Here is a 14,558-nt window from a genome sequence, read left to right on the forward strand (position 1 = left end):
GAGACCCAGCCGGTCCCTACACCTACCTACCCACTACCTACAGGGACAGAGAGCAGACCCACTGGTTACGCTATCAGGAAAGCTCAGCCACCCTGGGAGAGAGGCAGAGAGAGGAGTTTCTAGGTTCAGCAACACATGTTTAGACCTTCCATGCTTCTGAAGCCACAGTGCCAGGGCTGTCCCAGCTGAAACATACAGAGGCATCTTCCTGTTTTTGTTTTGTTGCCATCTTAACTGGGCTGCTGGAGAGACCAGGTACAAGAGGTAGCTTTCCCAAGACTGTGTGCCAGGCATCTTCTTGTTGGCTGTGGTGTTCCCAGCTGATTAGGAGGGAGCTCTGGGGACTTTGAGGCCTAAGTTGGCCCCCTGGGACTAACCTGGGCTTTCACACTAATTACCTTCCAAGGCAGTTTACAGCTGGGTCATTAGCACTCAAGTGTTTTAGTGACACAAGGCAGCAGAGGTTGACACTTACTAAGCCAGGGGTAGCAGGGTGGGGAGGTGGGGTGGGGGTGGGGAGGTAGGGGTGTGTGGGGAATGGGGTGTGGGGGTGTAGGGTGTGTGTGGGGGTGTGTGGCCCGGTAAAGACGTTGTATTTGAATCCTGTTAGATGTCTCCTCCTGGTTCTAGATGAAGTCCTGTAGGAACTCTGCTCCCATGGGTTGAGAACAGGTGACCCCTTCAGATGGCCTCTAATCCACCTTCAAAGGCCCTCTCAAGGGGGTGGGATTATGACTAGCCTTCCTCCTCACCCTGTCAACATTGGACCATCCTTTAAGTCCCCATAGCAATGGGAACTAAGGACATTTCATTTGGACTGGTTTACCATGAGGCCCAGATTCAGAAACCAGAATCTTGTGAGTAGATCCCGACCAGTGACCTGACACACGGATAGCTGTGGGTGACCCATACATATTTTCCCACCTGTGTATGAACTCTGAGAATCTGCATTTCATTTTTTCTGGCACACAGTGATCTCTGTGACAGGCAGGTGTAGCTCCGTGTGTTGGCTTCTGAAAGATTCAGAAGTCTGACCATAGTACCCAGCATTGTCCCCTAGCCCCGCCCCATTGCCTCCCTTATTCCAAGCTTCCCTGAGGCCCTCCCTCTCTAGAAGGCTCACTCAAATGCTCCCTGTGGCCACAGGGCTTCCCAAGGTGGGGAACCCAAGTGATTTAGTAGCCTATCAAGTAGATTTGAACTGTTTATTGGAAAGGCCCATTATTTATGGTGGTGCACAGCCCTAAAAGCCTAGTGCAGGCTGCTTTTAAAAATAAAACCAATAAATAATTGCCAAGCCCATGATTTGTCAGTGTGGAGAAAGAGCCACTCATTGCTGGCTGGAGCCAAGAGCTCTGAAAACACCAGATTCCTTTTTTATTTTTTTTTTCCCAGAGAACATAGAGGAAATTCCTGTAGGGACCGAGAGATCTGAGCATAGTCAGTTCAAAGGGGATTATAAAAGGAAATTAAAGACACGTGTCGCTCTTTACCTCATCCTAATCCTCTTCTACACATAGTCACAAGATAAGCATTCCAAATTTTTAGACCCCTGGGTCTCATTACTTATTTTTAGGTGACATTTGTTTTAATTTTCTTGCCCAAAACTATTTCAAAGAGAGGAGCTGAGGGTTGGTTACCTTTGAATTGAATGCTGGAGGCACACTGGGCAAAGGCTCAAGTTAGTTTTTTTCTTTTTTTCTTTTTTTTAGAGGAAAATCCATTATGTCAAAACGTTTTTTTCTTCCTTTTCTCCACCCCTTGCCTTTCCCCTCCTCCTCCCTCCCTTTCTTTCTCCTCTTCCCTCCCTCCCTCTCCTTCCTTTTTCTCCTCCCCTTTCCTCTCCACTATCTGTGTCTAACCTCAGGCTTTTTTTTTTTTTTATTTGAACACTGGATACAAACAGACACTATGGATGGTCTCTACATAAATCTCTATGCCTGGATTTGGTTATTTAGCACACCTGCCCCAAGGGCAAATCCATGATTCCCCCATTCCCACTCCCCACTCTGTGAACGTGTGAAAATAGGTGTACATAGTGTGAGCACAAGGAGGATGGTGAGAGATATATTCCTCCATTATTCTTATATTTTAAGGTTATTAAATTAAACCTTGTATTTTGAGATAAGGTTTCTCATTGAAGCTGCAGCTCACTGATTTGCTAGACTGGCTGGCCAGTGAGCACCTAGGATTCACTAGGGTTATTGAATCACGGCATCAAACTCAGCTTTTTGACATGGGTGCTAAGGATTCAAACTCAGCATGGGCAGAGACACATAGACAAGAAAGGGCCTGAGTGGGATGCACCTTCAAAGACATGCCTCCAGTGACCATCTACAACTAGGCCCACCCCATAATGGCTCATCCAGTATGAAATGGTCCATGGATGAAGTTTGTGTCCTCGAGATCCAGTCACCTCTTCATGGTTAGACCTACCAGCCAGTGGATGCACCTTCAACATGAGCCTTTGGGGGACCCGCCATCTACAAACAACAGCAAAACTGTATCTCAGGACTTCTGGCTTTCCTGGTTGCACCAAGCCTGTATTTGTCAGGCTGAGCATGTCTGGAGCACATTCCATTAAGACGTTATAAACCTCCATGACTTAGCATGCTCCCATAGCTGTTCTACCAGATGTTTCGGCCTTCTGGCTGGGCATTCAGGGTTCTGGAATCTCTCCTCTAGGTCAGTTGCTATACTCTGTAGACTTTAGGAGCAAATGATGTCAAAGACAAAGGCTTCCATCTCACAGGTCATGTGACAGTTAGTATTAAATGTCAACTTGACAGAATCTAATATCACCCAGGAGACAGGCTTCTGAATAAGCCTGTGAGGGATTATCTTGATTGTGGTCATTGAAATGTGAAGAACCACCCACTGTGGGTGGCACCATTCCCTGGGTAGGATATTGGACTGTAAAGTAGAGAACAGGAGCTGAGCAGCAGCATGCTTTATTACCCTGATGGCTGAAGGAAATGTGATATACTATCTTTATTTCCCTACCTTGACAGACTGTACCCTTGAACTGTGAGCAAAAATAAACCATTTCTCCCTTTAGTTGCTTTTGTCAGAATACTTTGTCACAGCAACAGGAAGAGGAACTAAGACAGGCCACAGTTTATTTACAGCTAAAATCTATCCAGGAAGAGGAAAATAATTTGCTAAGGACCCAGTCCATATCTGTCTCATCTCACTCAAGAGCATGGCCTCCTCATGCAAATACAATTCCTGGTTCTTCTCCCTACTGTTGCTTTTCTGTTTTGTTTTTGAATCTGAGTCTCACTGTGTAGCCTTGGAACTCGATATGTAGACCAGGCTGATCTAGAAGTCACAGAGATTCTTTTGCCTCTGCCTCCTGAATGCTGGATTAAAGGTGTGTGCTATCATGCACATATATAATTGTATGCTGTGCATTTACTCATGTGACTCACAGAATACCTGTCTCTTAGGCGAGACAAGTATGGCCACCACCGTATTTGAAAGAGAGGGAAAGAGATGGGCCTGAAAGTTCAGTATGTAGGCAGCTGTGGTGGGGGATCATGAGTTTGATGCCATCCTAGACTGTATCTTGAGTTCCACACCATCCTGAGCTAAAAAGTGAGATCCTGTCCCAAAAGACAAAAAACAAAATATCAAATGCAATTATGTTCTCAACAAAGCCTTGAGCAATCAAAGACACACAAAAACAAACAAAACAACAAGAAAGTAATGCTATTCTCTGTCTCACTGAGTTTTCCTAGCAGCCTAATTTCCCTCATAGAGACCGAGTCTTGGTGAAATGGAACAGACATTCTCGTATGCCATGCATGTCCATTTGAGCTACCCTCCAGTGGACCATCATATAGTTCTTATTCATACTGATGGCTTGGGATAGCTCTGTTCCTGGATATCCTCTGGTCGCATACAGTTCTATAGAAGGTGTCAGTGCCTCTGCATCTGTCCTACAATACTGTCTTAGTGACTGCCCTATTGCTAGTGGAGACACCACGGCCAAAGAAATGTATAAAACAAAGCATTTCATTGGGAGCTTGCTTACAATTTTAGAGGGTAGTCCATGATCATCATGGAGCAGTAGCTGGGAGTTGTTTTTGTTTGTTTCAAGACAGGATTTCTCTGTGTAACTGGATTTGAACTCCCAGAGATCTGCCTGCCTCTGCTTCCCAAGTGCTGGGATCAAAAGCATGCATTACCACCACCTGATGGTAACTGGGAGTTTTACATTTTGGTCCACAACTAGCAGTCAGGAGAGAGAGACTGGGCCTCATGTGGGCTTCTGAAACCCCAAAGCCCACTCCTTGTGCTGCACCTCCTCCAACAAGGCCACACCTCCTCATCCTTCCATAGTTTCACTGCCTGGGGACCATACAAACCACTGCAGACATCATCCACCTACCTATATATCTTCCCTCCTTTTTCTTTCCCACCATCCCCTCTTACCATGTGTCCCCACAAACTACCTGCTCCCATCTTTAGATGTTCAAAGATCTATTAAATAGGTGTGGACAATCATATTATTATTAATAGTATTATTAATTTTTAAAGGGCATAGATATAGGTAATTGATATAGGAAGATATAAAGTCCATATAAGAAAACAGAAAAAAAAATAGGCACCAATTCAAGACATCTAGAAAAACTGCTGGGAGGAGGTTTAGCCTGAGTGTTGAAGAATGCAAGGATTTGTACATGAGGTCAGGGAAGGGCACACCAGAGGAGAGGGCAGGGTCTCAGTTCATCTATTCCTATGCAGAATGTATAGACACAAATTGGATGCATCCTGTGTGTGGTCCTGGCACTGTGCCCTGGGCTCAGCATACTTTTATACTTACCATTCTACATGATGCCAGGTTAGTCATGACGCTGAAGAGTATGGCCATGCTATGATTCTATTATTTACCCCCCGCCACACACACACACTCCAAATTCACCTACTGAAATTCTGTCTTGGTTCAATGAAACAACCATGACCAAAAAGCAAGTTGGGGAGGAAAGGATTTATTGGGCTTCCACATCACAGTTCATCACCAAAGGAAGTCATGACAGGAACATGGAGGCAGGAGCTGATACAGAGGCCATGGAGGAGTGCTGTTCACTGGCTTGTTCATCATTGCTTGCTCAGGCTGCTTTCTTATAGACCCCAGGACCACCAGTCCAGGGATGGCACCTCCCCCATTGATCACCAACTAAGAAAGGCCTGCCTACTGCCTTATCTTATGGAGGAATTTTCTTTATTGAGGTTCCTTCCTCTCAGGTGACTTTAACTTGTATCAAGGTGACATAAAACCATCCAGCACAAATCCTAATCACCAAGATCACAGCGTTAGGATGTGGGGCATTTGAGAAGAGATGATTTAGGTGCCTTTGTAGGTGAACTTATAAAAAAGACTCCAGGAGATGACTAGCTCTCTCAGCATCCTGGGACATAGCAGTAAGGTGCTTCCTATAGAGCCAAAATCAGGCCCTTCTGGGAGGAGATTGAGCCTGAGTGTTGAAGAATGCAAGGACTTGTCGATGAGGCAAGGGTCATGGAAGGGCACCAAGTCTACCTTGATCTTGCCTTTCAGGTGACCATAATGGCAAGAAATAGTTTTCTGGTTGTTTTGTCATCTAACTAGTTCGTGATATCTTATTCAGCTCACACATGGATTAACAACATCCCATGCCCTCTTTCACCAGTCATTCATCTGTCACAGTTGTGGAGTCTCCACCAAAGCGTGCCACACTCTTCTCACGGGATCTCTTGGCATCTTCAGTCTTCTGAAGGCAGCAGAGGGGGTTTGCCCAGTCTCCTCAGGGCTCTGCTAAAGATGTCTCTGCTGGGACATGACAGAATACATGTCCTGGGGCTGTGACATATGGGTTTGAGACATAGGCTCAGCCATGTTTTTCTCTTTGCCTTCTTTGATGGCCTTTCATCATTTGAGTGGATGATCTGGAGGCCTCTCAGTCTTCCCTAGATCTTACAGATAAACACCTTCCTGGTAAAGATGGAGGAGGAGATAAACCGATTCAGATGCCCTATCAACTCTAAGCCCATTTGGCCCTAAACTTTCCTTTGGGTGACATTTTATGGGAATTATATACATAAAGGCTGGCTGACTTCCCCTGGACTAAGTAAGGTTGGGGTCCCCAAGCTCTCCCTGCTCAAGCTCTTCTCTGTGGAGTTCTGAATGACTCCACGGCTTAGGAGGCCAGGAAGGTGCAGTAGAAAGAGAGAGGTGAAGATCTCATGTACCTTTTACCCTGTGTCACCTCAGATTATCCAGTGAACTGTTTGGTGTCTCTCAGATGAATCTGTCCAGCTCTCATGTGCCGGAGAGGTGGGTCACCTGGATTCTACCCTAAAGTTGTGACTTGGGAGACAATGACTTTGTCAAGGTCAAAACTCTTACCTCTAGGCTGCAGAGGGGCCTCATCAGTTAAGAGCACATATTGATCTTGCAAAAAACTGGAGTTTGCTTTCCAGCATCCACATCATGTGGTTTACAACCTCCTGTAACTCCAGCTTCAAGGGATGTGATGGCTTCTTCTTCCCTCTGAGAGTGCCTGCACTTGCAGATGCGTGCGCGCGCGCGCACACACACACACACACACACACACACACACACACACACACACACCTAAAGGAAAAGGAAAAGGCCCTCTCATCTGGGTCTCATGGACTTCATTCTTCTCTTACAGAGGTCCCGAAAACAGAGCAGACCTTTGAAGAACGCTTGATCCTCAAAGCTTTTTTGCTAAAGTTTGTCAACGCCTACTCCCCCATCTTCTATGTGGCCTTTTTCAAGGGGAGGTGAGTAAGACAGTGGCACCTGGGGAGAAGCAATTTGTCCAATGCGCTCCTGACTGGGTCTTCTGCTCTCAGGACAAGTTCCCTTAGTCAGCTCCCATCCTCAGCCTGTTCTCCCCATCTTGGCTGGGGTGAACTATTACACAACCCACTGTTCAGGAAGAAGTGAACTTGCATCCTCAGCATCAATATCCATGACAACAACACAAGAATTTGAGCCAAGACTCCAAAGGGAGGCTCATAGAAGGTATTGCCTTTGAGAGCAAGGCCAAAGAGGATCGTGTGTGTGTGTGTGTGTGTGTGTGTGTGTGTGTGTGTGTGTGTCCAGTGGTTGCACGGCTGCACAGTGAAGCAGTGAAGTTTGGTGCTGCCTGCCTGGAGTTGATACAGGCTTCACAGACAAAGGGGACTCTCTTTCATTGACTGCCTCACTTCAGATACCAGCCATAAGCTCTGGGCACTCAGGACATTTGCTAAAAATTCCAGGGTTCTTACTGCCTCCTCTAATTCTATAGTATCTATATCTATCTATCTATCTATCTATCTATCTATATCTATATATTGAGAGAGAGAGAGAGAGAGAGAGAGAGAGAGAGAGAGAGAGAGAGAGAGAGAGAGAGTGTTTCTCTGTGTAACAGCTCTGGCTGTCCTGGAACTTGCTTTGTAGATCAGGCTGGCCCGGGACTCACAGAAATCTGCCTGCCTCTGCCTCTGAGTGCTGGGATTACCCCACTAGCTTAAATTTAGGCAATAGTCCCAAGAGCCCATAATGAATAACAAAGATGGATGACTCATGGAAATTCTAAGAATTTACAGGCTCCTCCCAAGAACCAATGACAAGGGATGAGGATTCTCTCTGATGTTGGTATCTTTTTCTTGAGACAGACTCTCACTATGTAGCCCAGGCTATCCCAAACTCATTATATAGCTCAGGCTTGACTTCACTTGGTGATCTGCTGGCTTCAGCCTCCTTAAAGCTAGAATCACAAGTTCTTCTACATATACCAGTTAAAATTCTTTGTTAGACAATAGATTTGGGTGTAAAATTGCTTCTAATAAACACTTGTGTGCATGTGTGTGTTACAGGCCAGGCTAGTTGGCTACCTGTAAGGAAATTTCCTATCAGAATTGAAATAATTCTATCCAGTCGATTTCCTTGGAGGCCAAAGCTTATATAGCACCACAAAGAATGTTCATTACCCCTGTGTGAATTTTTTTTTGTTAGATGTGTTTGTAACCCCCAAATACAAACTCCTTTCTGCTTTTAGCTCTCATAAAATTATAGTAGCAAAGATACTGCCCAAATTGATGAATCTATACTTTATTGATATTTCTATCTAGATTTCATAGTCAAGGCAAATTGCATACACATGGCATTGCAGACAGAATGGCCCTGACTCTTAGATTTGTAGTACACTGAAGGGCTAATCTTGGCAACAGCACTACTGTAATCTGTGATGAATGACACAGTAAGAGATACAGGAAAAAATGGGGGGCTGGGTATGGAGTCCAGCAGTATAGTACCTGCCTAGCACATGCAAAGTCCTAGGTTCAATCCCCGGCATGGAAAAGAAAGAAGAGAAGGAAGGAAAAGGAAAAGAAAAGGCTTTGTTATCATCAGAAACAAGAAGACTTTGTAGAAAACTATCTCAGTGGTATTGAATGGATGAATAGAGTTTCAAGTGGTCCACATTTGAAGAATGCGGACTCCTGTGATTGTCTGCCTTGCTCTGTGAGGGATGGGCTTCTGCCTGACTCTGTGATTGGCTCTGTGATTGTCTGCCTGGCTCTGTCATTGGCTTCCACCTCACTACTTCCACCTCCTGCCCAGGGTCCCCCTCCCTCAATAAAATATATCCTCAGAAGAGGAATGGGGCAGGCTGCTTCCCTTCCTTAGAATATTTTCAGTAAAAAGGCAAGATGCCTTCTTTACTGAAGGAAATATACCTGCACCTTTGGTCAGACTCACCCTCGTTTTCCTGGCAAATCATAAGCCCTTACCAAAGAATTGCAATCCAAATTCAGTCCTTGACACCAGTTGAGGCGAAAGGCTCTCAGAACACCCCTCTCTCTCTCTCTCTCTCTCTCTCTCTCTCTCTCTCTCTCTCTCTCTCACACACACACACACACACACACACACACACACATACACACACACCATCCCAGCCCCTTACCACATTCAGCCTCATCCCCTGCCCAGCTCTCCTGCTACGCCCAGAAACCTGGCTGCATTGGGAACTGGACCATAACTATTACAAATACTTGCTAGCACATAACCCATGTGAACTGTCCTTGTGTGATTTGGGATGCCCTCCCCACCCCCTGGCAGCCAGTTCATTCAAAGAGGACATTGAGTGACAGCTATTTCACAAAGAGGGGAAATGTTCCAGTGGCCTTGCTTCCTCTGACTCTGCCCACACATTTTTCTTTCAGGTTTGTGGGCAGACCAGGAAGCTACGTCTATGTGTTCGATGGTTACCGCATGGAAGAGGCAAGTACAGTCTCTGGCATTCATGCAAGAGTTTGTGGTTCGCCCCCAGCTTAGCCCATTCTTACCCCCATCACAGTATTATTTATTTCTCTGGAACCTGCCTGGTCTGACTGCTCCTGTCTCTGCCCTCTCCCCTGCAGTGTGCTCCAGGAGGCTGCCTCATGGAGCTGTGCATCCAGCTCAGCATCATCATGTTGGGGAAGCAGCTGATCCAGAACAATATCTTTGAGATTGGAGTCCCGTACGTAGTGACCGATTCACGGTCTCTTTTGGAGAAGTGCCAGACTTCCAGCACACTTTCAGAGCCTCCCCCCTTTGCATGTTACTTGGTCATTCATGCTCTTTCCATGAAAGTCAGCAACTGTCTTCTACCTGCTTTGTTTCCCAGTGAAGCTGAGGTGTTTGAGCTCAGAGTGATTTACCACTTGCTCACATATACAGAGAAATCAAGAGCAGAGCCGAGAGATAACCCAGACCCCAGGGTGCATACAACTTTTGATGTATTTGTCCTCCTGTTAAGTGGGGTGGTTTGTTGAATAGCCAAGTCTGATGAAGTCATTTAAGAAACTCTGATGACAAAATGTGGGTACAGGACCTTAAGAGGTGAGGCATGGACACCTGGTAAAGCCCCAGGGGCTTTATGTACATTTTATAAATTGAAGTGGTCATGAAAAGTAATTGACACTACTAAAACAAAACCAAAACAAGCAAACAAGCAAAAGTTGATCTAGTCGTCCAAAAATGTATATCCTCTGTCTTTCCCTTCTGGTCCCTTGGTTTTTCTTTCCTTGATTTGTGTGTATGTGTTTGTATGTACAGGTGAATGCGTGTGAGAGTGTATGTGGAGGTCAGGGGAAATCTGTTTCTCAGAGGCTCTCCCTCTGCCTTGTTTTTTGAGACAGGGTCTCTCACTGGCCTGGGCCTCCTAAGTAGGAGAGGGTGACTTGCCAGCGAGTGGTAGGAATCTGCCTTTTTCCCCAGTGCTGTTATTAGAAGCTAACACATTTGCCTTTCAATGTCAGATCTGGGGATTAAACTCTGGTCCTCATACTTTAGCAGATGAACCCAACCCTCCTTTCTAGTTCTTTGTGATTTTAAAGAGGAATTAGTTTCAAGGCTATCTTTAGCTAGCCCACTGTCACAGGCCTAGGGAGTGCCAGAGGTGAGCAGGTATAACTCTAATAGGCTGGGCTAGGTGTCTGGAACACTGACAAGCCTGACCTTCCTCTTGCAGGATACCATGCTCCTACACTTGTGAGTCTTGTCTCCCCACTGTAGTTTTATTGTGTTCATTCTGTTTCCAAGAAATCTTCCAGGAAAGAAGAGCTGGTTCATCTCTTTCTTTCCAACTAAATTTGTGTATTTACTGCCCAAGATAACAGGATTCTTCCTCCTCCTCCTCTTCCTTCTTCCTGCTCCTCCTTCTTCGTCTGGGTTTTTCCAGATAATGTTTCTCTACATAGTCCTGGCTGTCATAGAACTCGCTCTGTAGACCAGGCTGGCCTTGAACTCAGGTATCTACCCACCTTTGCATCCCAAGTGCTGGGATTAAAAGTGTGTACCATCACACTAGAGCTCTGCCCAAGCTTCTTAATTGCAGTCCTTGGAACTCCCTCTGGCTAGTTTAAGCAGCAAAGAAATCCTTTAAATATAAAGTGGCCACTGGAATATTCTTTAAGAGCCAAGAGACTCAGACTGTGTAGCATGACCAGGAATGACACTATCCATATTCCCAAGACTTGAGGGAATGTCCCTGGGGCCACTTCTTGTCTCCTATGCCTTAGATGTGGAGGGAACAAGCATGTGAAATGGCTCTCATCTTCTTAGAGCTTAGATTTGGATCGGAATATATTCTCCACATGACTGAGTGCTCACTGTATAATTCAAATGCCATCAGAACTTTGGAAGTCAGTAGTCTGAGTGTCACGGCAACTTCAAAATCAGCAGGGTTTATTCTAGTGTGTGCCTGTATCACCATTAGGTTTATTCTAGTGTGTGCCTGTATCACCATTGGGTTTATTCTAGTGTGTGCTCGTATCACCATTGCTTCTCAGAGAGTGGTCTGTCATTATTTTCATTGAGGAACCTTCAGATATGAGTTTCCTTTCTGAACAAACAGCACATTCACTCTGCTCTTACCTCAAGCACCTCATGACCCAGTCATGAGGCCTTTAGGACATGAAGAGAGATGCCAATGACAGGAGCTAGACCATTTTTCAAAAGTGTAAATGGCACCCATTCCTGGTTCACTGGATTGAATAGGCTTAGAGGAAAAAATATAGGCCAACCTCTTTTTCTATATAAGTATCATAGCAAAACCATCTACTTCCGTGGAGTTAGGGGAATCTGTCACTCTTTAAAAGGACCCCAGGTTACTGATTGTCCTTAGAAACACATTTATAGAGATGAAGTTCTAATGGAGAACACTTAGTTCTTTGGGAAGACAACCTTTTTCAACAAGAACCATACAACCAGGGATGTGAACCATCAGCATTCTTTACGATGTTGACATGCCAGTCTTCTACAGGGCTTTCATTGAGCTGGCTAGATTTATGTCAACTTGACACCAACTGTAGTCATCTGAGAGGAGGAAACATTGATTGAGAAAATGCCTCTATAAGATTAGGCTGTGGGCCAGCCTGTAGGGCAATTTCTTAATTAGTGATTGATGGGGAAGGGCCCAACCCCTCGTGGGTGGTGCCATCGCTGGACTGGTGGTCCTGGTTTCTATAAGAAAGCAAGCTGAGCAAGCCATGAGGAGCAAGCCAGTAAGCAGCTCTCCTCCGTGGCCTCTGCATCAGCTCCTGCCTCCAGGTTCCTGTCCTGTTTTTTGAGTTCCTGTCCTGACTTCCTTTGATGATGAACAGTGCTATGGAAGTGCAAGCCGGATAAATCCTTTCCTCTCTGACTTGCTTTTTGATCATGGTGTTTTGTCGCAACAATAGAAACCCTAAGACAACACTTTATAAGTGAGCCACCATGCGGGTGCTGGGAATTGAACTCAGGACCTCTGGAGGAGCAGTCAGCACTCTTAACCTCTGAGCCATCTCTCCAGCCTTGAGACAACACTTTATTAGGTAGAACACTCAAAAACATTTTTCTGCTGACATATTGAGACAATCTTACATGGCACTTTAAGTGCTTTTTCTTAGAGGAGGATTAGTGAGAACATCAATATCTGAGTGTCACATCCAACTTCTCTTAAACAAGCTTCCAGTTATCAGTAAGACTAGCAACCTCAATAAATTTGAATCCTGAAGTTTTAGTTTATCCTTATTTTCTGACTAACAGTCACTCAGTGATAGTCAATTAAAGCCAGAGAAACAGATGTATTTTGTTCTGTAGGCACACAGCATCTTAGAGACAGCATTTGTTGTAGACCAACATCCAGAGTACACACAGATGATGCTAAAGCCACATCTGGTCCCTTTGAAGCTATGCAACCAAGTTCTTCAGCACAGCTGCCAAGGAAAGTTTTCATGTCAACCAAACATCTGGAGAAGACACCTGTCTTTCTAGGGCATGCTTTTCTCTTGTGGGTGGAATGTAGACAGCTTATAGGCCTGAGATGTCCACCTTTCCATTCCTAGACATCTTATCTACCACTTAGTGTGTGATTTCTGGATTCAGAAGACTTTAATAACTTCAGAGAGACAACAGCCCAGGCATATGTGTGACAGTGTTTTGGCATGTTCTCTGTCCATCAGCTTCCTGACAGATGAAAAAAAAACACTTGCTGGCTTGCCTTGAAAATTTAATTTTCTCATTTATGCTTATTGCATATGTGTTTAAAAGTGTGCCACACTTTAATCAATGGCAACTACATAATAATTCACAAAGTTGCATGCAAGTCCCTTCTCTAAGTCTGTCTAAGTCTCTTGATGAATGTAGTGTCATTATAGTCATTTGTGAGGTAGGTACATTGCAAGCCTGGTACCTCATGAACCTCTTCCCTGCTGATTGAAGCTAATCTCTGAATATTCCATACCTAAGTCACTCTGATTCAAAATATGCTCCCTCATTTCAGCTAGAGGCACCGGGGACTGAACTCGGGGTTTCATGCATGTGAGGCAAATGCCCCACTCACTGAACTACATCCCCACCATTTCATTTGAGTTTCCAGTCTGCTAAAGGATACACATGGCCACCTGGCATGATTATGTAGGCAACTTCAAGAATGTGGATCAGAGATTCTGCCAGCATGCCCAGCGTTCTTGATCATCCAAGAGGTTGTGTTTTGAACTTGGTGAGATGAAATCTCTGTGTTTATGATTAATGAATCTTTCACTTACCACTCAAGATCATGGTCACTAACACCAATATCAGAACCCAAATTCCTGGCAGTGTCCTTATATAAGGCATAGGTGGGAAATATGAAATAAGCAATTTTTAAAAAGAATCTTTCCCAATCAAAAGGAAAATAACTATGGAGTATGACAATAAGGGACAAATCATGTAAATTAAAAATTATACCTAATAATATTCTGTCCCTTTCATGGAGTAGAAATATAATGGCCAACAGATCTGGGTTTGTGTTGGGGCTGTGTCTTATACTCAATGTGAGACCTTCAGAAAGTTATTGTACAAATATTTGCCTCCAATATTTTGTGCAACAAAAATAATTTGGGATAAATGCTTAGCTGTCTAGAAAATATAGACACCAGAAGAAGGAAGAACCTTTTTAGGGGGTTCTGGATAGCCAAGTTATTACTGTGTGCTATGGACTTCTTTTGAGCAAGTTCACAAATGTGACTGACAAGTCCCGGCTCTGAAGCACTGCCTTCCTCCTCTGTTCTCGGCCTGCTGGCTTTTGGTTCACAGCTTTCAGTTGTTTGGTTTTTTTTTTTTTTTTTTTTTTTTTCTCCAGAGCCTATATCCACCTTTTTCCCATAGGAATTAAAAAAGAATCTGACAGGCCAGATTTAACTTTGAAACACAGAAAAGTGTGCTTAGGACAGATGCTTTTGAGGGGGGAAGCCTGGTGGTTTCATACATGACTGACCAGAATGATGCTCACAAGCAGTGCTTTCCAAGAAAGCATCCTACATGGTGAGTGTCACGACATGGCATGACATAGCTGTTTACTTGCTGTGTCCATTAGTTGGGGGTTTCCCTCACCTACGATTATCTCAGCTTTCCAATAGGCGCTTATGCAAAGCAGATTTTGGACCTAACTGTGTTGTGCCCCTGAAATAGCACACCCATCACAAGTCTGACACAATTTCATTTTGAATTTAGCTTTGGTGTGGCACTAAAGCAAAACTATAAATAGGCCTTT

At 44.6% G+C, this 14,558-nt stretch overlaps 1 protein-coding gene across 5 annotated transcripts in view; it reads left to right on the top strand.

The window, feature by feature from the left end:
• Ano2 (anoctamin 2) overlaps positions 1-14,558 on the top strand; it is a 340,730-nt gene that overhangs the window by 285,708 nt on the left and 40,464 nt on the right. For all 5 annotated transcript variants that reach the window (XM_036182061.1, XM_036182063.1, XM_036182064.1 and 2 more), the window contains 3 exons: positions 6,681-6,792; positions 9,223-9,280; positions 9,421-9,521. In XM_036182061.1, coding sequence (XP_036037954.1) covers positions 6,681-6,792; positions 9,223-9,280; positions 9,421-9,521 — 271 coding nt within the window. The remainder of the gene's footprint in view (positions 1-6,680; positions 6,793-9,222; positions 9,281-9,420; positions 9,522-14,558) is intronic.

This window comes from Onychomys torridus, chromosome 3 (genome assembly GCF_903995425.1).
Source record: "Onychomys torridus chromosome 3, mOncTor1.1, whole genome shotgun sequence".
NCBI classification, from domain to species: Eukaryota; Metazoa; Chordata; class Mammalia; order Rodentia; family Cricetidae; genus Onychomys; species Onychomys torridus.